This window comes from Protomyctophum bolini, assembly GCF_963924005.1.
Source record: "Protomyctophum bolini genome assembly, chromosome: 2".
Classification (NCBI taxonomy): Eukaryota; Metazoa; Chordata; class Actinopteri; order Myctophiformes; family Myctophidae; genus Protomyctophum; species Protomyctophum bolini.
The window spans coordinates 24807273-24831817 of NC_137863.1; the positions used below are offsets into that span (position 1 = coordinate 24807273).

The window sequence follows — 24545 nt, forward strand, 5'->3', positions numbered from 1 at the left end:
CCATTTGGGTGGTGGTCCATTATTCTGACGTCCCAATATTTGGAAATGTTAGGTTAGTGTGAGGTTAGACTAGAGTTAGGATTAGGTTTAGTTATAATGCAAGTCAGACCAATGGTTCTTTGGAACAATGTGCTGTCAGATAATGGCATGGCACCAGTTGAAAGCAGAGCTGCTGTGACAGCTGTGGGTTTTAATTTGCGTGCCCATGCATGGCTGTGGGTTTTCATTTCAAAACAAAGTATTTTCGCAGACTAAAAGCATGTTTTGAAATTATGGTACTAAATAATAGTTTGAGCGACTACTAGTATTTAGAAATGGATTTCTTGTGGCAGCAACGTTTAATAGATTAGTGGACTAGCTGTGAACTGAATGTCATCTTATTTGCATATACACTGACTGATTTGCAATCAGCCACTAAAAATGTTCGGTGAATGACTAGTGCATCCCTAATATCAGCCTATCATGCAAGGCCTTTTAGTTCAACAGAGAAGCAAAGAAAAGTCTGTGAAACAAACTGCACACATTGTTGCATCATCTTGGCCCAGTGTCTGAAGACGTAGAGTACAAAATGCAAATAGAGTTAGTTTACTGTTACAGTGAGTTGAATAGAGAAACAGGACAGTGGCGATGTCAGCAGGAAGTTCAAATGACATAGATGGGGGAACAAAAGCACACGGAACTAGGAGACGAACCGGGAGACTGGGAGAACTTTGAGACCATGCACATAATGTCTGCTCTCTGTCCGTCTCTGACTTGTCTCGGGCCGGAGAAGGACTCCATTGTGAGCACTTGGCGAGGGTCTTCTCTGTGGCGCTGCGGAGGGACAGTCAGTGGCACGGCTGTGCTGTGGAGCACCACAGGAAGACAACTTATCAAGGTCATGTCTCTGACCTCGGTTTCCTGCCCACCAGAATGACCCATTGTGTGTGAGAGAGCGGCGGGCAGCTCTCAGACATACATTCTGGCTGCTGCTCGCCCACCCAGCTACTCTCCAATCCACCATTACAACAGCCCTCTCTCTTCTCTGCTTTTCTTCTCTCTCTCTCTCTCTCTCTCTCTCTCTCTCTCTCTCTCGTCTGTCTGTCTGTCTGTCTGTCTGTCTGTCTGTCTGTCTGTCTGTCTGTCTGTCTGTCTGTCTGTCTGTCTGTCTGTCTGTCTGTCTGTCTGTCTGTCCCCCCTACTCCATCACTCCCTTCCTCTCCATAGTGTTGGCTTCGTGTCTATATGCTTATCCTCTTATCTCTCCAGACGTTGGGTTCTTCTGACCACGAGCCAGACAGACACTCTCCCACACTTTCCTAGTTCATGACATTTCCTGTGCCGCTGATATTTAGACAAAATAGTGCATATACTGTGCATAATATGCCGTATATGTTGCTCGCATGAGCTCCGTCTACTGTATATGAGACATATGATAGAGTGTAGGGAAGCTAGGGCAGCTTGTAGTCATCTACTTGAAACCCAGCCAGAGGCAATCTTGCAAGTCAGATGATGATCTGGTCGGTAACAATTGAAAGGGTCCATTATGCTCGCTTGGGGTAGCCACCATGTGTGTGTGTGTGCGCGCGCTTGCGTGCTTACATCCGACTCGAGCGTATGTGGTCATGAGACACATGCATGGCTTGAGCACTGATGTTGTGGGTCAGGAAAGGGTTTGAGTGAACCTCTAACCTCTGATGAGGAATGTTTCTCATGATGTGGTGACTGGAGGAGACAAGCCTAATCTGACTAGGTTCACGCAAGGCTTTAGCAGAGACTCTGGGTTTTGCAAGGGATAATATCAATGGGGACCAGGTCATTATTGAGAAATTGCAATGCCAAACAAATCAATCATACTGACATGATAGCAAAATAGTAAGTAAGTAAGTACATTTTATTTGTAAAAGCAAATAGCATCTTGTTTACTAAAATAAAGGTTCTGGATTGCATCTTTATTATAGTGTTTGACATGTTTGTTAGCTGTGGTTCTGGGAGTGGGGTCCAGGGACCCCTCAGGGTTCCTTGAATGGGTTCCAAATGTACTCTTACAGATCTGTGAAAGGAAACATTTGAGAACCACTGTAACCACTATAAGCAAAAGCTGTTTCAACTTTCATAACTGTGCAGCGAGAGGTAGTGTGTGAATATTTATGTTTGCTACTGGAGTTGATGATTATGTGCACACACCAAGAGCTTTGTGGTTGTGCATGGCTTTGGTAGAAAATGAACACCCAGTGACACTTTTACACTGGAGTCCTCCAGCAGTGCAGGCATGAAAGCATGTGGTGGCTTGTGTGTGTGTGTGTGTGTGTGTGTGTGTGTGTGTGTGTGTGTGTGTGTGTGTGTGTGTGTGTGTGTGTGTGTGTGTGTGTGTGTGTGTGTGTGTGTGTGTGTGTGTGTGTGTGTGTGTGTGTGTGTGTGTGTGTGTGTGTGTGTGTGTGTGTGTGTGTGTGTCTACAACAGTTTCTACACACTGCAAATGCTGAGTGTTGTGTTGATTTAACTCGCAGGTCGTATTTTTACACATTTTAGTTAAATCATGACTCAGGATTTTGCAGTGCATGGTCTGTTTACTTCAATTTCCAAACTTAGCAATATGTTTGCAGTGAAAGTTATGCAAGCTCTTGTGGCCACCACGGTTTAGTTTATTTTTTTATTTAACTGGCCTATCAGTGGCCTGACATATCTAAACAGAAACATGTAACAGTAATACTGGGTCTTTTTTGACAAATAAAGGGAGAAATTGTCATCGTAGAGACAAGAGGCCACAGGGGAAGTAGAAAACACCATTAATTGTCTCCAGAGAAGCTAATGTTTTTTCCGTTCTCCTTTACTGTGCTTTTTTTTCCAGTGCACAGACGTCACGGTGGTGGTATAGGCTGCAGGCTGCAGGCGTGCTTTGTTTTTTGAATGTGACTTTCTGCTGCTGCAGGACCAAGCTGCCGAGGCCCAAGACTACAGTACGTATATGTACATGTCACTGAGCCAGAATCTGTAGAAGTGGGCCAACCACACAGGCTCAGGCACGTCCTGTCTACACAATTTACACTCATTCACACGGCACGCACACACAGCACATGTACTCCCACTAAGAATAGCATTGTTTTGAATAGCTCTCACATTCCTGGCCTGCGTTAGTCCTTGCGTACCCGAGAAAAGCGGTTAAAGCTGAAATCGACCGGGGAGAAGACTTGCAATGTTACGCTACAGAGCCTGCCTAGCAACACTTTACATTATTAAACAAGTAGGCTATTAAAAAAGATAATTACCTGAAATAAAGAATGTTAAATTGGTTATACCGTACTTTAACCCAATAGGAATGTATTCATGCATATCATGTAGGCCTATCTTATATTAAACAGAATAAACATCATGACCAATAAATTTGCTGTTCAAATGTCTGGTGGCGTAACCCATTTTTAGTGCATGTAGTACTGATTGGTCCACAACTGCTTCATACATTCAGTTGGGGAAGAGAAGAGCTTCATATTTCCCCCTGTTTCACTGGTCAACAGGTGCAAGGAATAGCCTGTTTTTCATGTCTCTTTAGACACGAATTGTGTTTTTCTGCATAATTCTTCTGGCTAGCTTTATAGGAAACATACTGTAACATACACAGCAAAGTCCTGAGCCCAAAAGGGTCCATTTGTGTAGTCTCAGAGTTTAATTAACGCTGTGTGCTAGTACTGCAGAGACTTTAATGGAGTATTCTGATGGGAGATATATAACCTAGAGTGGCCATAATGCCCCAGCCCACACACCACCCAAAATGCTGATACAGCACCAAACAATAAAAATAACAAACAAGATTTATATTTACATTTATAGTCTCCTACATAAACATGGCTGCTCGTATTATTATCCCCCTGTGATGAATTGGTTTATACTTGTGAGATTTAGAATATTCTCGTGAAGCAGCCTGTTTAGATAAGCAGAGGAAGTGAGGTCTGACCTAAGAGGCCATGTTTGGCCATGAGAACCAAAGCAAGGCCTCCTGGGATATTTCGCCCATGTCACCCCCTCTGTCATGTTTCCCATGAACCTCGAGGCTCCAGGTTCATGGTAAACCATATGACTATGAGAATCAAGCAGCTGTATGGTCCAAACACCCACCTGGCAACAAGCTGTTGGCCATATTTATAATGTCAATGTAACTAACATATAATATGTAATACCATAATATATAGATATACAGAAGAAGAGCTATTCCTTATCCGTCTGTACTTACTTCCTACCTGCTTTCTGTATCTGTCCTGTTTCTAACGCGGTACTGCCTTAACTGAATTCCTGTCAATACATGTTAAATTAAGAGTCCAGTACTAAATGCTTACTTTGAATGACGGTGTTGCAACGCAAACATAGCTGATCTACAATCTTTCAACACAATTGGAGGGCTCTGAGCGTTGAGTTAGGTCGGACACAGATGGTCTGACCAAGATCAATGTGCTTGATTTTATTCACCCAGCCAGCCATCTCATAAACATATACATGAGTTACTGTATAAGTTCAGCTTTTGTTAGACATCATTAGCCTTCTTCACATCAACACGCTCCCACCGGTCACCACACATCCTGTCCCGGCACGTAAATTGTCTGGCTGCAAGTGCACAGCAAAATGTACATGTACTGTGTGTATGTGTGTGTGTGTGTGTGTGTGTGTGTGTGTGTGTGTGTGTGTGTGTGTGTGTGTGTGTGTGTGTGTGTGTGTGTGTGTGTGTGTGTGTGTGTGTGTGTGTGTGTGTGTGTGTGTGTGTGTGCGTGCGTGCGTGCGTGCGTGCGTGCGTGCGTGCGTGCGTGCGTGCGTGTGTGTGTGAGTGAATGTGCACGTGCGAGGGGTAGGGAGTAAAGCTCACGTGGAAGGCTGATATACTCTATCTGTGGTTTTTAATCTGCTCAGTGTGTCTGGGACTGTGACTGATGGTGGAAACCCTCCGCTGGGCAGTGGTCCAACACATAGCACAACTACTATTTCAACAGTCCACAGACACACAGTCATATAGTCTACTTGTCTCAATCAAAACTGTCTAATCTAAGGTCAACTCATTGTTTATAACCACTTAATCCCTATATTTTGTCTCTCTTATGGACTCTCATACTAGATTGTGTGTATTTTTGCAGAATTTTCACTCCCAGAATACGCTAGGGTTCATGTGGTTAAGGACTTCAGTTCAGAATGAAGGTTTTACTGAACTAATGGAACAGTAAAGAGTACAGTACCTTTTGATTGCCTTCAGGACGGGGGTGGGTGAGGGGCATCAAATACATGCATTATTTATTGATTTATTTGTCCGACTTCAGCTGATGGAGGCAGACTTACAAACATGTAAGCATGTTCAGTTTGTCCTTACTAAATACTAAATCCATTCCCTTGAAGAACTCGGAACTGCGACTGCTGCAGTTGTCTTGTGACGACCATGACCATCTGATGTAGTTTAACCCCACTTCCAGGTGACAGTCTTCCGTAATGTGTGTACAATCAATCAGGGCTCTACGTATTCAGTCAGCCGCTTCCAATCAATGTACGCCCCCGAACAAGAGACACAAAAGCACATTTGTTGTGTATGGAATCACTGTGTTTACCCCTCTTGTTAGGGAAGAGGAATGAAAATCACAAGATCTCGTGTTCAAACACTTCCTATGGAAGCTCTAAAAGATGCATTATACGAGTTCCTTAATCACATGAATTCCCCAATTCCAGGAGAGGGCAGGGGAGGTAGAACAGCCAAACGCTCCTGGAAAGATGCCCCAGGTGGCTGGTAAAGGTCACACACTTCCCCTACTTCTGCCTACCTTCCACTTCTGAGCACAGTTCATTAACAGTGGTTCTCAACCTGTGGCCACATGATTTTGAAGGGTCCCCACTCCCAGATGACAGTGAAGTGAAGTGACAATTTAAGGACTAAGACGTTTTTGAGACCTCAAAAAAGGCATCAAAAGTAATTTCAAACTGTACTATAAAAACTGGTGAAACATTGGACAAATTGTCAAATAATGTAAGAAAAAGGCAAAACATTTGAAAATAGCCGATCTACAATTAGATCTACTATTTCACAAAATGTATCAGTGGACCTGAGTCAAACTAAATGTCTCAACTCCTACAATTCCAAGTGCTTGTCAGGGTGGGACCCCCACTCCCCAGTTCAAATTATGATTATTTTAAGGGTTGTGGCCTGAAAAGGTTGAAAACCACTGCATTAACTTACATACAGTAAGTTGCTCTCTACGTTTTGTGTGTGTGTCTATTCACACATTTATTTTTAACCTGTGTATTTTGCCAGTCGGCTGTATAGCTGGCCTAATTGGAGCTTGTTTCTTTCGACACAGTTTAGAAGGGCATGCCAAGCTTTAACACATGGCCAATTTCCTTTTGTTTGCCAAAGAGATAATTACAATGTGGGTGATGGGGTTGACAGATTAGTGGGCATGAAGTAAATTAGTTTATGCTCACAGTAGGGCCCTACGGCTACGAGTGAGAGGTGGTGAAAACCCTTCTTTAATTCATCATCACCCCTCTTAATTAAGAGATTTGGTTGTCATCTGTCTACAGTTTTAAATTATTTACTCACAAGATTCAGTACATGTTTCTATACTGCTGCAACTGTCGCGTTGATACTTCAACACATTTGTCATAAGCGGTCGTGGAGAAAGTACTCAATACTGCAATGTAGAAACACCCTTTTACAATCTAAAGTTACTTGAGTAAAAGTACAAAAGTATTTGCATCACAATATACTTAAATGTTCTAAAACTACTCAAAACTACCCATTTCACAAGTTATCATATAGTATGAAAGCTTTTTTGGAAATGTAAAAGGGCTGCATGAAGTTGAATAATCAAAATCTACAATACAACGAATGTGGAGTAAGAAGTACAATATTTGCCTCTGATATGTACTGGGGTAAGAGTAAAAGTATTGAAAATTGGGGAAAACTCCAGTAAAGTAAAAGTACCTCAAAATTGTACTTAAGTACAATATACTTGAGTACATTCAATGACAGTATACTTTCCACCACTGGTCATAAGGACCGGTCTTTGCCATGTCCTTCACACTTTAGACACTTAACTACACCCACCCACTGTGCAGTACTATTCTAATGACTTTATGTACTCATTAGCAACTCAGTGATAACTATATCATAGGCATAGGGAATAGCTCTAATCCCATGCTTGATTAGACTCTAATGATTAGATTATAGTGCAAGGGTCTTACCTTACCTTAATTTAATCACTACTCAATTATGTTAAGATTTGTGTCGTTTATTTTAGTTCATGTTAGTACTTGTCACTTTGCGGTGAATAGCATAATGTAGACAATTCAGCCCATAATGCATTCAACGTTTTATCTTTCCTTTGAAATTATTTTGGTGTTGGTCCATTTTTTATTTTTGGTTAATTTAAAAAAAAATCACACCAGTGTGAACTGAGTGGTGCAACTCCCGTCTATTGGTTCTCTGTATCGTTCCAATTTGTATTGTCCAATTTCTTCTCTGTATCGTGCCAATTTCTTCTCTGTATCGTTCCAATTTCTTCTCTGTATCGTTCCAATTTCACGCATGCGCACACCACTCGTGCTCATGACAACAGGATACAGGTACACAGGTACACAGGTACACAGGTACACAGGTACACGGACATTGCTGGTTGTAGGAGTGGTTGCACCACTCAAAAATTGATATTGATGTTTTTATTGTCATGAGCAAAATAATTAAATGTTTTTAATGATAACAGTCTTTTTAAAGCTGTGGTCTTGATGGACGTTCAATAAGCAAAGGTCATGTTCGCCAGAGTGCAAATAATTATCATTAATCACACCTGATTGAGAGATATTGTGCCACTTTCATTTCAAGGACAAAGCAATTTCTCACAGTGTTGCTCCTTTTACTATTAAAACAATGCTGACACACTCAACATGTGTACACTAATGCATTCAACACAAAACACATGCATGTTGAAGACTAACCTACTTTGTTTTGGACTGTGCATATGTACTGCATGTGGGGTTTGACTGATTCTCATTCAACCAGGAGAGATGACATAGATTCACATTCACAGTTCACTTAATCTGCTGCAGACCATTAGAAACATGCAGGAAAAAGGAAAGTGACGATTAAAGTTACAAGCCCCAGACTGGTGGGAGTCTTTTTTATTTTTAAATGACTTCATCTCCTATTTGTAAAGTGTGATTATTATCGTTCATGAAGTCATCGCATCATCAGTTTCTCTGCAGTGGGAACATTTCAGTTGTGTCCAGATAGAGTTTGTTCTCTCCCAGCTGGCTCAAAGGTTGCAGTGACATTCCACCAGTAGACCTAGATAAACAGGCTATAAGACAAATGACACTCTCAGTAAGAACCATCTCTCTTCTCTAATCCCCAATGCCCCTCGTATCCAAGATGATTGGTGAGGCTGCCTGCTGCGAAGCGACCATGGGAGAATGGGAGAATCTGCTGGAGAAAACCTTCTTACCTCATTACTTCTCAGCTCTATTTCACCCCTAATCATGGACAAATTAGACAGGCATAGATAAGCAATCATTAGCTCAACCGCATGCAGACCAGTCTTAAGTGTTTTGGTTGTATTTTACTCATTGTATGCACACAACAAACGGCTCCCTCCATTAGCCGATGTGTGTGCATGAGTTGACTTCAGCACCTGAGACCAAAATAAGGATGGAGAGTGGTGCGGGTTAAATGAGGCAGTGGGGCTGTTAGTGACTGAGGTCATGCTTCATAAAGCATGAGATTTGAGTAAACTTGTGGTCCATCTGCAGCACCCGGCTGCTCCCAACTTCTCTTCACATCGTGGTGTTGAGACACATCAGGGATGATCTCATCAGGCACGCAGCTCAGTGTTGATACAGTCTCTGATGCTGGCCTGTAAATAAGTTACATGTTCTCTTTCCCGACTACTGGAAATTCACCCAGACCCACCATCGAAGGGATTGGAATAGAAGTTAAGAACATTATGTCCTAGCACTTAACATCAAATCTAGTGAGTGTGGGGAAATAATAAGTTGGGAGTATATTTAGTGCCATGGACTCAAATGCAATGGAAAAATGTGTAACTATTTGTATAGAAGGTTTATCTTTCTACAATACAACATTGCTATTTACACATGCGTGGTTCACTTTCCTAAGTGGCCTGTTTGTAATTGTATGTTTGTGGCCTCTTTGCAGAGTCAGTGAATGCATCCTTTGATGTCTCTCTGGCAATGAGGAGATACTGCCCAACAGTGATGCACTGTATTTATACTCCAGGGGCCTCAAGAAGTACAGCCACATCATTCTAAAAGACTGCTGCTGACTAGATGTTTCCCAGGTTTCTCTTCTAATGCAGAATTTCTAGCAAACACACCAGAAACACTGACTTGTTCAAGACTCATATATAATGCAAACAATGCAAGAAGTACTTAGTCTTAAATAATGCAACCGTGTTTTATTTGTCAATAGCTTATTTGTCAATGTACAATAGTGATAATGCAAGTCATATAAAAAAAAATAAAGTGACCCTGGAGGATTGTTCATCCTGTAAAATTCTATAGAAGGCAACCAATGTTATTTAGATGTATCCAATGATATCATTACAGATTATAGGCTGTCGGCTGCCTGACTTCATGAGGGCCGTGAAGTGGTAAAAGTCTGTTGTGTCCAGAGCATGGATAGCTGAGTGGGACTGGTGAAAAAAGGGGGCGCGAGGCAGAGGCTGTTGCACCCCCACTGGACAGGACAGGCGCTTCGGAGCGTTGGCAGTCCTGTTGGTAACACGAGAAGAGTCTGTGCTCCTCATCCTCACTCTGCCCTCCATGGTCTTGGATATCCCTGCTAGTTTCCTCCTCATGTTGACGAAGAAGCCCCTCGCAAGCCTGCTGCCAGAGTTACTGGGCTTGAGTTCAGCGGAGGGCTCTGGGAAATCGGGCAGGTCCATCCAGTTCTGTATGAGGTCAGCGAAGCTGTTGTCCCCCAGCACCAGCGGCTGCCGGTTGCGCCCTCGGGTCAACAGGGCCGTAGTCCAGTCCTCCGGGTCGCTGACCTCAAACGACGTCCACCTTTCCAGACAGGCGTCCGAGGTCGACTTGGGCCTAACACGTCCACTAGAAGCCCGATTTGTCCGGAGGCAGGCGGAGGAAGAAACGCGCACATTCCTGGTCCTCCTCAGCACCACCGCATCGTCCTGCCACGATGCCTCAGAGTATCCCGAGTCAAACTCCAGACTCTTCTCGCTGCTGGGAGAGCCCAGGCTCAGCCTGAAGCCCCGACCCAGCTCGCTGACCGTCTCGTCGTCCTCCTCCAGCGGACTGACCAGACAACAGGCGGAGTCGTAGGTGCTGGCTGTGCTGGCATCTGACATGCGCAGGCGTGTGGCACGCTCCCGTTGCAACGCTCTCTGCTGGCAGGCGCGGGCCACCGCAGAGCGCTGGGCCAGAGTCGGAAGCGGCCCACCGCCGCTGGCAACAGTGGCAGCGGGTTGTTTGGGCGGCGGACACATTCTCCGGAGCTGCTTCAGGTCTTGCAGCGACCGCATCATGTGATGCATCTGCTCCCTCATACAGTCCCCGGAATCACGTAGACAGAGCTGTGAGAAAGAGGAGATAAGAATCACATCCCGAATTAGCTGTCAGTCATGTAAAACATTTTCTGATAAACAGCTCCTTTCCTTTAACTCCTTTCCTTTAACTACAGTTAATGTTGTGCATATCACAGAATGCAGGCTCAGACATGCAGAAAGTATTTTGTGCTGTCAGGTTTCACCATTTATCCCATTATAATCTCAGAGAACACAAAACAACTATTAGAAAACGGATACACAACTCTAATAGGCATACATAGTGGGCACTTCATTTACTAGACTACACCTGTAAAAGCGAAAACCACTATACACACACAACTTCTATCTAATCGCTGGATATGAGACAATTAACTGTCAACACTGTATACGCTACAGGTGTTCTCATACTTTGACCTTAATTTATACGGAACACAGTTAGATGTAAAGGATTCTACAGTGTGAGGGGACTGGAGATTGGCACGACTGTGGTCTTTTTTAATGCTGGGTAAGGGTATAGGATGCCTGCATATTTAAGGGTGCAGCAAGCCTGCATATGAAATTCAGCAGCGACGCACTAAAGAACATAATACTCCCATTTCCTCTGCCTCTGACTCACAGGATCCCACTGATTGGTCAGAAGCAACCAGTGAGAAACGTTGGCTCACACAAAAAAAATCAAACACAGGAATAACAGAACAGATCAGGTAACAGCGTGTGTGTGTGTGTGTGTGTGTGTGCACGCTGAGAGAAAGATTTTCAAACGGGAGAGAATGGGATACAGTGACTCCTGTGAGTTTTATTCGAATGAACCATTGTGGATGACAAAAAGAAAACTAACAATGTTGCTTATTTTGAATGTCTCACTATAGGGGACCCCCCCACACACACAGACTGACTTAAAGAGGTGAGAAATGGTCCCAGGTTCATGCCTGGGACCAGAGGTGACACATTAATGTACATCACTTCTGTACTCCAGGGCCATTCACCACCAGTATGCTAAGCTTCTGAACCGGTGTGACCTTTCTTCTTCACTATCTGTCCAAGCATTTGACCCTGCCCTGTCCCAAGACCTTCTGCCTTTTGTGTGCAGTTATTAATAATATGTTAGAACTTGACAATGTACACTGAATCGTGTGGCACAGCACCACACACACGGGCAAGAAACTCAATTGTCCACCGTTGTTTAAATACAGGCTGGACTTGGACTGCAATGATGGTCAGATCAATGCAGCAGGCATCATGCATGATCTGCGCAGCCTATAATGCATTGATTAACCGCGAGTTAAAAACAGTCTCCCATTCTTCATAATAACGCAACATGATTAGCTGCCAACAATAGTGTGCATATACTTTTATCACTGCCCGTTCAGCCGCCGAGAACTAACATAGGCAGATGATGAAATTAGCCTATATTAGTCTCGGAGGGGTAGCACTAGCAGCACGGGTCTAGTAGGCTATATCACCATAGTTATATTATATATCACCCGTGTAACCGGTATCCCAGATTCTAGGGGTGTGCATCTATCCTTTACAAGACGATTCGATACGTATCGATATGCATGGGCTACGATGCGATTCAGAGACGATACATTTATACACAGAACGATTCAAATTCGATTCGATTCGGTGGAATTCGATGCGATTTCGATTTTGTGGAATTTGAGGCGATTCGATGCGATGCGATGCGATTCGATTCGATACGGTGCGATCTAACACAATAAACCTTTTTTTCATTTGTTTTATGAAGCTATCTTATCTATAAAGTAGCATTGCTGACCTTCAAATAGATATCTCAGACATAAGACTATTAAGATTGGGAACAACAAAATAAATACCTTTGTAAAAAGATGGATGACAAATGTATCAAGATTCATTTAGCATCACATGTCGTGTTTATTCCATACTGAAAATAGACACAAGATCATCTTAGACTGTAACAATGTGTCAAGAATAACATTTATTTTTAATCACTTGAACCCTGTAGCATCCATATTATGTGGGGAACATTCACTGAAAATAGCTGATCTAACAAGCTCACACACAACACGCACAAGCTTGTAGAGCAGCTATTTTTGCAGAGATTTGGTGTGTAGAGGCCTAGAGGGGGTAAATGTCAAAAATGAGCAGACCAAGTACAGAGCAGACTTGGTTTACTTAAGTAACCTACAGAGGGTTTAAGTGGTTAAGAATAACATAGCTTCAGATAGTATCACATTGCACACATATTAACCACTTTAAACCTGGCAAGATTTTACAATTTCTCCAAAAACTGTGAAAATAGAAGTTCTACAAACGTGAGATTCTCATAAGAACTTAGAACATATAACCATAAATGGTAAACCGGGCCTTCCAATCTGTATGGCCACAGTGAATGTGTGTCGAACAAATCTATCTCTCAATAGCTGTATTAGATGGAAATAGTGAAATACGTTTGGAAGGGCCCAAAATGTCACAAAAAACACTTTTCTGTCCATCAATGGAAAACAATGTGGTGCCTCCACTAAAGTGCAATTGTACACCTTTCTCTCCGCGGCGCTCCAGAGTTGTAGGGCACCAGGAGCGTGCAGCCGTGTAAAGTGATATTTCCAACAACAATAACTGACCTGAGCCCACTGCTGGTCCAGATAGCAAAACAAAAGCTTCAAATCACTTAGTCCAGGGGCCGAGCCAGATTTTGGTACCACCTAAGGTCACATTAGCCATCTTCAGGCTTCAAATCAGTACAGTCTAGTCTACTAACTCCAATGTCATAACGTAACATAACAGTACAGTTACAGTAAGTGCAACATTTTAGTGCAAACAGTATAATAAAGTGACACAAAGAAGAACAAAACATAGCTTGAGGTAACCTGTAGTCTTCCTGAGGTAACTTAGAGCTTTAGGTACTCTTGTACTCTTCTTATATAGAATAGAAAATAGTAATACCACATTCTTTGTATGTATGATAAAAAATAAAATTATATCTACTACCATACAAATAAAATAACATTTTTAAAGTGGCTTTGTTTACCTGACACAAGTGCACTGTCTGGCATTAACTCCTCTTACTATGAACACTGCTGTAACATGTCACGTCTGTGTGTGCGTGCGTGCATGCGTGCGTGTAGGCTACTTTAAGACAAGATTTGCTTGGCAAGATTCTTTTTAAGGAAAATCAATTGATCAATGTGATCGTGTGTGAGTACACTGCGTTGAGCAGAAACTATGTCTCCTGCAGTGCTGAACACTCTTTCTGATGCCACACTGGTGGCTGGTATACAGAGGTATTTCTTTGCAAGAGAAGACATCAGTGGTAGGTCCACCTGCCGGGCTTTCCACCAAAGTAGTGGGTCTTCATCCAGGGGCAAAGGATCCCGCTGTCTGTACCTTTAAGAATCAAGAGCAAGAGGGTTTGTCATTCACTCCTGCAGGTTCAAGCCGTAAGCAAGGCAATATTACTGACCAGTGACCATCAATAATATATACACAGGATAATAAAAAAGCTAATATTGGATTGACATTACATGAAAACGAAATAAGATAAAGCAATCCTACTAAATAAGATAAAGTAATAAGATTAAGGTTATTACCTTGTGACTTCCTCGATAGCATTCTCCCTTGAAGATCTTGCTGTTGTTCTCACTTGGAAGATTTCTCCGAACAGCTGATTCAGAGCCCCAAGTTTCTTCTTTTTGGGAGGACGGTCATCATCTGAAATAGAAAATAAATAATACGTACTGTCACTGTGTATTCATTGTTTTGTATTCCATCACTCTCGAGTGCTTTTCTTTCACCTTACTATTATGCAACATCTCAATCTGCTCACAGTGAATAAAAACACACCTTTTGGCTCATCCTGGACCTGGGGACTAACAATGCCGATGTCTGGATCTGCAGGAGCAGGAGCTGGAGGCGCTGGATCCATCTCCCTTGGATCACTCTGAGCTGGATGTTCTTGTTCTTCTGGCCCGGCGTTTACACCCTCTGCTTCCTATGACACAATTAATTAAATTTTGTATAAAGTGACAAGTCACATATGAGATTAGATTAACAATCAGACAAATGTCAACTAATTTCAAAACAAAAAGCTAATGACTAGTCTAGCAACAATACATTCAAGCTCTGTTAAAACGCACTGCTGTAACTAATATTAATTAATGTTGTGTGAATGACCAGCAGTCTAGCAGCAATACAGTCTAGCAACAATACAGCTCTATTAGAATGCACTAACGAATAATTAATATTGTCATTATGTTGAGTGAATGAGTGTGTTTGCTAGTGGCGGGGGGGGGGGGGGTTACCTTGCCATGGGCTGCAGCTGCAGCTTCATCTGTCAGTTTCAGGAAGATCCTCTCAGCCTCATGGTCACTCAGGAATGGCAACAGCTTGAAGCGAGGGTCCAGAGCTGCTGCAGTGTAGATGAGGTCCTGGATGCCGTTTTCTGTGTACCGTTTCTGAAAGTCATCCCTGAACACCTTCTTCATAGCAGCAATGACTTCCGTGTCCCCAGCAGATGCCACAAAGTGATTTTCAAGTTTAACTTGGAGGGGGGCAATCATTGAGAGTGTGGGCTGCTCATCCCCACACATAACAGTGGTCACAAGTTTAACATCTCCCATCAACTTGACTATGGCTTCAGCATCTACAAGGTCACTGTCGTCAAGAGTGTTCTTGCTCACCGCATCCCCTTTTCTGATCTCCCTTGAAGCGAGTGTGGCAGACACGGCAGGTTCCAGTTCCATGTAGCGCTCTAGCATGTCGAGCGAACTATTCCAGCGGGTGGAAACATCATGGATGAGTTTTTTGGTTACCATGTTCATGGACCTCTGTTGCTCACGTAGGATTTCAGCTGCTCTTGTGTTGCGATGCAGAAACCCAACAATCTTCCTTACTTTGCCCATCACCGTTGCAACAGTGTCGACTTTGAAGGCTTTCTGTGAGGCCAGATTTAGTGTGTGGGCAAAGCACCCAAGGTGCGGACTCATGTTTGCCTCCACTCCGGCTACAATCATGTTCCGTGCATTATCAGTTACGAGGGCTGGTTCTTTATCAGTAATTTTCCACTCAACACATGCTTCTCTCAGTAAAGTACCCAAGTTTTTCCCTGTGTGTGATTCATTGAACACTCGTGTTTGCAAGACGTGGGTTTTTAACTCCCACTGCGGAGTGATGTGGTGGGCTGTGATCGTCACATATGAATTTGTTGCACGCGAGGTCCAAGCGTCTGTTGTTATAGCCACTCGCTCTGCATTTGCCAATGCTTGTTCAACTTCTTTCTTTACTTTTATGTACAACGCTGGCAAACGTGAATCTGTGAAATAGCTTCTACTTGGGATGTGGTACCTCGGCTCCAATGTATGCACCATGAAACGAAAGCCATCATTCTCAACCACACTATACGGGCGCAAGTCCTTTGCAATGAAATGCGCGATCGATTCCGTGATTGCCTTTGCCCTTGGCGAGTTGTGGGGAAGTTCTGGCTGGAAAAACTGTGTAATAGCCGCCGTGTCTTCTTTTTTGTTGTGTGTTGTTGTGGGCGCGTCGTCGTCGGTAATGCCATGCTTCCTCTGCAGATGCATCTTCAGATTTGTTGTGGCGCTTTTGTATGGAACGGTTGTTCGACAAAGCTTACAAATTGCCTTCGTTTTGTCTAATAATTTCCCCCCCCTCTTATAAAATCCGAAATGTTTCCAAACAAAGGATTTAAGATGGGACCCACCGCTGTAAATAGTCTCTCCTGCCTCCATAATGATACTCTCGTGTGCTGCTGCTGTTTTCTCGCTTGTTTTTTCTTTCTGTGTTCTCACTGTTCTGTCGCGTAGTTGCGTGCTGCTAGCGTCATAAGCACGCGCCGCTTTCCTGCACAGGAAGTAGAGATCTACAAGTTGTCTACCCGTCGCAATGCACAGTGTTGTGGGCTTGTACATCTGTGTTTTTCCCGCAGTTACTGCAGTTGAATCGATATATAACTTTAGGATCGAACCAACGTCCGATACAGACGCTATATGGACCGATTCAGACATACGTGCATCGATGTAGTCGCATCGTTAAAGTTTAAATCGATTATCGATCCATATCGATATTTTTTGACACCACTACCAGATTCCCATAGGACTACATGAGCTGCATTGTGCGTTTCATTCAAACTGATAATTGACTTTCAACTTACCATGTCTTTTCCGATCATCTGACTGCAGGGCCAATTTCTGCAAAAAACAAATAAATAAATACCGTTAGTCTACTTTTAAAGTAGAATACGCATGCCGATGCTTTCCGTATGATATATAAATAATTAAATTAATAGTCAGCCAAGTAAACTTCAACACTCACATTATGTTGTTATCCTTGTATCCTAGTCAAGTCATTAGTCTAATAGTCCACAAATCCAGTAAAAGAGGTCTTCTTAATTCGGTGGTGTTTCGTGTCTCCACAGCGGCGACACCGAGCGCATCTAATCCAGCCTTCCAGAGTCCAGAGTCTCCAGACCTCTCATACAGCTGTGCTGAGCCTGACTGAGTGAATGTGATTAAAGTGAAGCGCGTTGGTTCTTTATACAGCGGTTGCTAGACAGCCAGTTAGAACGGCGTTTGTCTGAAGCAGCCAATCCAAGATGAGTATATGCAGGGGGTGCTAATTTGCACACATCTCATCTTGCATGCATGTCTGGCAATAAGGTGGCTAGAATATTTTTTTTACCATACCCATAAACTCCAAAGTCCATTTAACCATGTTAAAATCGAGTGTTTTAATCATTTTAACCATGTTAAATTAGCATGATGATTAAAATTTGTTTCAAATAGGCTATACTTTGTTTTGTTATTTAAACTGAAAAAACGTCCAAATAATAATAGCCCAATAATGATAATAATATAACAGCCCCTCATGCATTAGAAGGACAATATCAGATACCAATGAGTGTGCAATAATCTAACATAAAATGAACCAAATATTGAATCAAAAAAACTTAAAGACTGGGGTTCACACAAAAGCAACAGTAGAGAGGTTCGAATGACCCTAGAAGTGTTTAAAGTGATAGGATACCTTTAATGGACCCCCATAAAATCCTCAGTGTTGTTTTTACCCCCTCCCCTCCAGTGTTATCTTGTTGGATTTTAGCATAGTCAACATTTTGCTATTTGAAGCCTATAGTGAGTGTCAAATAAACAATGGTTTAAGAAGTAGGATTCTCAGATTTCTTATTAGGTAAATGTAGCCATAACACTAGACATACTCATCATTATATTATATTAAAAAGTATTGGCGTTAACCAACCAAGTTGACTATAGGCTACTGATTACGTTTTTTCAAAATGTGTCAAAATCTTTTGAAAGTCTTCAGATCTAAGCTCACAAGTCACAACACATTGCAACATGTTGTGAGCTTGAAGATTGGCAATTTTTTGAATTGGTGTAATTAATTGGTAATTCATTAGCTTTGCAATATAGGCTAATCTAAATCTGTAAAATAGCTTGTGGAATAAAAACTACAATATCCTATTTGCCTCTGGGGTGTAGTGGAGTAGTTTGGACATACTCTCTCAAGTATACGGTAAAAAGCACACCCATTTGAACTGAGTGGTGCAACTCCATGTGGGGGAACGTGCCCAGGGTGCCAGCCCGGTTCCGGCGAGCCGTCCCGCGTCCGAAACGGTAGAGAAATGACAGTTACCGTGTGGGGGTCCTCAGGGGGTCCACGGAACTTCCAGGCTTCCTATCATGTAGCTGTGCACAGTGTGAAGCTCAACAGCGCCACTTTGTCACATACTGTATATAGGGACACATTGCTGGGCAATGCAACCACTCAAAAATACCTCAAATTTGTGAGTGTGCAAATCAGATGGCTAGTGTTTTCACACCCATTCACACATCAAGGTCCTAATTGGGCTATTGTGGGAGTAGGTCGTTGTTTGACAACAACAAGTTACCCATCCCATTAAATCTATCAATGGAGCTTTAGTATGTAAATGTGATGGGCCAAGGTGAAGGCATGTTTTCACAGCAAGGACTTTGATGGTGCTGTTCAAGTCCAGACAGACTCCAAATGTGTCATGTCTGTCTGTCTGTCGATTCTTCATATCCATATGAGTGTAACGGCTGGGATGACATGTTTATTTTTCAAACACTGTTCTTATATGAGGCGATCTAAAATCCCCCTATGAGGATTACAATGCAAATAAAAAGTACATGAACCCTTGGATTTGCGCCCTCTACCGATATTGACGTCAGACTTCGGTGCTCGATCTATGGGTCTGGTCTACAAGATTCGCTACACCACTAAGATACCCATGTACCTGTCTAAATACAAGTTCCTTATGTCAATGAAGTCCACACTCAACACCAGAGGGAGTTCAACAAACCACCAGATTCGGCTCAAACAGGGGATTGAATTAATTTAGCTCATATGCCACTAAAATGTGGAATGCCCTACCAACAGCCATTAATTAAGACATGTGGATACCTTGACTCCTTCCTATGGACGGCTGCAATTCAAAACTTGCCCCCGTAAAAAAAAGGACGAGTTCTCCCCCACCCCTATTTTTGTGTATATTTGTACATCTCTAAATGTTGAATTGAAAATGCTGGACCCTGTTGAAAACAAGTGTGAGTGCTTAATCATGGTGTGTCCAGAGTAACAGTTTTTGCATTGACTTGTGCTTTAATTTGAAATGTACCCATTCTGACATATACCGTGGGGCTAGGCGATGGAGGGATTTGTAGGTGAGGAGGGGCAGTTTGTAGATGACGCAGAACTTAACTGAAAAGTGGAGGTGTTTGAGGGTGGGGGTGATGTGCTGCCAGCGTTTTGTACGGGTGAGCACTCTGGCAGTTGAGTTTTGGACGTGCGGCAATCTGTCAAGGGCCTTGTTGGGGAGGCCGAACAACAGGACACATTACAGTAATCCAGGCGGGAGGAGATGAAAGCGTGGATGAGGGTCTCTGCAACAGAGTCTATAGGAGTGACGTCCGGAGTCTGGAAATGTTTTTGAGGTGGAAGAATGCGGATTTGGTAACATATTTTATGTGGGATTGATATGAGATGGTAGAGTCCAGGATGACACCCAGGTTGTGCACTTCAGGGGATGGAGAGATGGAACAGCCATCCACCTGGAGAAGAAAATGTCTGGTCTTCTCAAGCTGCGCCTTGGGACCCATTACCAGGAGTTCTGTTTTGTTGCTGTTGAGTTTGAGTAGGTTGGTGGTCATACAGGTCTTTATTTCATGAAGGCACCATCAGCATAGCAGTGAAAGGCATAGATCATGTTGGCGGATGATCTGACCGAGCGGAAGCATTGTAGATGGTAAAAAAGGATGGCCTTGTAAATCAATCCAAAAACATCTAAAGTCTGAGGCCATTTTACCCTCAACATATTAAAGAAAATAATTATCTAATCTGCAAGATTATAGTGTCGCCCCATTTCATGACGACGCCAGGCCCAATGCATTTTTCCCATAGACATTTCAAAAAGTATTTACCTGTATTTAAAGACCTTTTAAGCGTCATACAAAGCCAACTCGAGTCGTGACAAATCATGACAACAAACAAAATATTTTGGACCAAACAAATAATTACAAAGAAGAAAAACAACAAAAAAGTGTTTTTTTTTTACTTTGACTCTATAGGATCAAGAACCAAAAACATGTGTAGCCGGCTGGAATTGAGCCTTTGGGGCCACCGTAGACTGGCTGCCCTGCCACTTCCTGGTTTTCAATCAGTGTTACTATTTAAAGGCCTTGTAGTCTACCAAAATTGGTTTAATGAGGTTTATACTATCTGATAATTGTAAATAACTCTGCTGTTATAATTCAGGTTGATCATGTACCAAACATTGCTGTGGCGAGAGGGAGTGTCAAGTACAGACAACTGAAGGTACGCAAACAGACATTGTTGTTTAAGCCTACTTTGTGTTTGTTGGTGTAACTTAAAGTGTTTGTTTTTATTTCATCCTGTAGATTGCCACTGCTTTGTTTTGTTTTAGTTTATTTTGTTTAATTTGAGTTCATGCGTTGATTTTATTGCTTTTAGTATTTTGAGTCATTTCTGTTTTTCTGTTGTTGAGCTGTTTCCTTTTGTTAATTTGTTGTTTCCCTCCCCACATGGTGGCGAGTGTTGCATCTGGATGCCGAAGAGAACCATTTGATGAATTAGCTGACTGGCCGTATGGGTTGCTACCACTAGGATCTCACGTTAGCCCACGACTAAGGTTTGGCTGTGACTGCACCTCTTTTCACGGTGTCGCTCCTGTTTTTTCATGCATGCTGTGCTTTGCTGTGCATGTGGTTAGTAATTATTAGTTTCTTAGTCTTTCATCGTTGGTGTGTTTTCTAGCGGTTTAGCTCCCCCTTATTAGCTGGTTAACTATTTTGCCTATTGGCCCAACTGGCTCCAAATGTGACCTCGTCTCCCCTTTTTATCAGTAGTGTTGGACCTGTTTATTGGTTTTATAGTATACCTGCTTTTAAAAGATTGTTCACCTTATATATTCTGACATGATAATAAATGTTTTGTATTCATACTCTTAAACGTTTAATACATTTCCGTTTTGTGGAACACGTCTCAAGTCCTTATAACAAACTTGCATTTGTGGGGAACCCAGTTTACTGGTCTGTTTAATTCCCTGAACTATCTCAAGGTGGCGTAGTCATACAAAAGTAAATCCTTTGGTACACTTGGGTTACAATCGTCTTGAAATAATTTACCTATTTGAGTTTAAAAATAGTACTGTTACCTTAGATTATATTTGTCTGTTATTTGAATAACAGCCTAATCAGCAGCTGAGCTAAATGTAATATTTTTTTTAATGAATTATTCAGATTGTTTAAATAATCATCCTATTAATCAATTATGAAAATCGTTAGTTGCAGCCCTAGTTTAAAGGGTGTCTGTCTGTCTGTCTGTCTGGCCTGTCAATTCAATTCTGCTTTCACCTGTCTGCCTGCTAACGCAGCACAACAGGAGAGCTGACCATTTTGCTGGGGGGTGGGGGGCCCCCATTAAGGACAGTACCGTGCCCCACAAAGCACTACAGCACATCTATAATGGCTTGGATTGTAATGAATGGCAATGGCAGACCATACACTTCAGAATAATTGCTGCCTGCATGTGGCCACTCCACAGCGCATCACATTAGTCATTACACAGGAGAGCTGGAAATAGGGGGTTGGGACCACTTTTCAGTTTTTCAGATTCAGAAGGCCTTAATCTGTGATAATGGTATCTGACGTATCAGGGCAACCTGGTGAGTCGGAGGAGAGGCTGGGGCAGGACACAAACCACAGTCCCCAGAATCTCCAGGCACATGATGAAGAGGGGGTCAGGAGCAGCATCGCTGGTGTGACGGAGGCGGCAAGGCACCAGAGTGAGAGGGAAGTCATTCAGGATACCAGACGGCCTGGTCAGAACACTCGTTCTGGAGACGTTCGGAAAGAACGAGTCAACTGGCCAACTGCAGCTGCAAGGAAAGAATGGGAGATGTTCGATCGTGATGCGGACCAGGTGCTGGAAGCAGCCATCGCAGGAGATGTGGGGAAGAAGCTCAAGGCCATGTCCTCGATTATCTGGAGCATGGGTGCTGATCGCTTCGGAAAGAAAGAGCTGAAACGTAGAGTAAACATCCAGCCCCAGGAAAACAGACGCCTGAAGGAAATAGCAAGCCTTAGAGCGGATCTGCGGAGGATTAAGAAGGCCTTTCGCGAAGCAACAGCAGATGAGAGACCAGCTATCACAGAAATTCGAGACAACTTGAGAGAGCGCATTAAGATCTTGCGCCGAGCAGAGTGTCACCGCAGGGACAGGAAGCGTCGCTTGAAGGAAAGGGCAAACTTCACTAAGAATCCATTCAATTACCTGTCGAAACTCCTGGGCGACAAAAGATCAGGGGAGTTGAAAGCAACAAAGGAAGAAGTGGAGGAGCACCTTCGTCAGGTCCACAATGATCCCAGAAGGGAGGACAGTTTAGAGGAGATGGAGAGGCTCATCAAACCAGCTGAACCAACTATCCCCTTCAAGGTAGGGGAACCAACCTGGCAGGAAGTCAACAGCTTTCTCAAAAAGGCAAGGGGAAAGTCAGCCCCAGGGCCAAACGGCATCCAGTACAACGTTTACAAGCATTGCGAAAGTCTCAGGAAACGACTCTGGAAGCTACTGACAGTGGCATGGAGAAAGAACTTCCTTGCTGATGACTGGTTGGTTGCTGAGGGGTGCTTCATCCCTAAGGAAGAAAACTCTACAGGGATTAAGCAATTCCGTACCATCTCGCTTCTCAACGTGGAAGCTAAGATCTTTCTGGGGATTCTGGCGAAGAGGTTGACCACCTTCATGTTGGACAATGACTACATGGACACTTCGGTTCAAAAAGGTGGCATTCCAGGGGTATCCGGCTGTCTTGAACACACCAGCGTCATCTCCAAGATCATTGAGGACGCAAAGAGAAACCACGGTGACCTGGCAGTTCTATGGCTTGATCTAACAAATGCCTATGGAACGATACCCCACAAGCTAGTCGAGTTGACTCTGAAGACCTACCATATCCCAGAGCGATTCCAGAAGCTCTTGCAGCACTACTTTGACAGATTCAACATGCGTTTCACCTGCGGAGAATTCACCACTGACTGGCAGAGACTAGAGGTGGGCATTGTCACTGGCTGCACAATCTCAGTGATTCTGTTTTCCGCAGCGATGAACCTTCTCGTCAAGTCAGCAGAGAAGTTGCGTCGAGGTGCAGTACTTGCAAGTGGCGTCCAGATGTTGCCGATCAGAGCATTCATGGACGACCTCACCATCACAGCAAGGTCAGTGCCAGAAGGAAGATGGATTTTGGAGGACTTGATTGAGCTCACCAATTGGGCAAGGATGGAGTTCAAACCAGCAAAATCCAGAAGCCTAGTACTGAAGAAGGGGCGTGTCCAGGACCGGTTTCGATTCAAGATTGGGGAGAACATCATCCCAACTGTCCAAGAGAAACCTGTGAAGTGCTTGGGGAAGTGGTACAGAAATGACCTCAATGACAGGCAGAGTGTGAAGGAGATGCTTATCCAAGCAGAGACTTGGATGAAATCTCTGGAGAAGAGTGGCCTGCCGGGCAAGTACAAGGCCTGGGGTTACCAACATGGGGTGCTCCCCAGACTGCTCTGGCCACTCCTGGTTTATGAGGTACCTGTCTCCACAGTTGAGGGGCTGGAGAGAAAGCTGAACACCTACTTGAGGAGATGGCTGGGCGTCCCAAGAAGCTTCTGCTCCATTGGCCTGTACAGCACAGGCAGCAAGCTACAGCTGCCAATAACATCCGTGGTGGAGGAGTACAAGGCGACAAAAACACGCCAGGCCATGATGCTACGAGACAGCAAAGACGAGAGAGTACGTGAGGCAGGCATTGTTGTCAGGACAGGCCGAAAGTGGTCAGCCAGCAGAGCACTGAAGGAAGCCGAAGATCGACTGCATCATGCTGACCTCGTTGGGTCAGTAGCCCAGGGAAGGATGGGTCTGGGTTGCTCCACCAGAACAAGCTGGAACAAAGCTGACCCAAAGGAGCGGCGAGGCATGGTGCAGAGAGAGGTCCGAAAGGCTGAGGAGGAAAACCGGCATGTCAAGGCTGTAGCCATGAGGAAACAAGGCAGCTGGACAAGATGGGAGAGTGTAAGAGAGAGGGCTCTAACCTGGCAGGACATCTGGAGCATGGAAGGCCACCGGATCAAGTTCCTGTTGTGTTCGGTATATGATGTCCTGCCTACTCCATCAAATCTCCACACATGGGGACTGGTAGCGAGCCCTAGCTGCACGCTCTGCGGAAGGATAGCTAACCTTGAGCATGTCCTCTCTTCATGTCGCTCAAGCTTAGCAGATGGCAAGTTCCGGTGGCGACACGATCAGATCCTAACACAGTTGGCAGAGGGTGTCGAGCTGGCAAGGACAAGGTCAAGAAAGCTTTCTGATGGGCCCCGCTTTATCCATTTTGTCAGGGCAGGAGAAAGCGCAGCAGCAGGAGGGAGGAGCAAAGGGGTCCTGGCCACGGCAAGCGACTGGGAGATGCGGGCCGACCTGAAGAAG

The 24545-nt window shown here is 43.7% G+C and overlaps 2 protein-coding genes across 2 annotated transcripts; both read right to left on the reverse strand.

The window, feature by feature from the left end:
- Positions 1 to 9404: 9404 nt before the first annotated feature.
- LOC308334700 (PAK4-inhibitor inka2-like) lies at positions 9405 to 17002 on the reverse strand. The gene is made up of 3 exons (XM_080791504.1): positions 16833 to 17002; positions 16672 to 16708; positions 9405 to 10550 (listed from the first exon to the last, which is right to left on the reverse strand). The coding sequence occupies exons 2-3, from the start codon at positions 16687 to 16689 to the stop codon at positions 9537 to 9539; spliced, it is 1032 nt and encodes a 343-aa protein (XP_080647630.1). The 5' UTR covers positions 16690 to 16708; positions 16833 to 17002; the 3' UTR covers positions 9405 to 9536.
- Positions 12506 to 16325, reverse strand: LOC308328222 (E3 SUMO-protein ligase ZBED1-like). Its single transcript, XM_080781971.1, has 4 exons — positions 14804 to 16325; positions 14346 to 14493; positions 14093 to 14213; positions 12506 to 13889 (listed from the first exon to the last, which is right to left on the reverse strand). Exons 1-4 carry the CDS (start codon positions 16247 to 16249, stop codon positions 13637 to 13639), a joined length of 1968 nt encoding a protein of 655 aa, XP_080638097.1. The 5' UTR covers positions 16250 to 16325; the 3' UTR covers positions 12506 to 13636.
- Positions 17003 to 24545: the final 7543 nt, after the last annotated feature.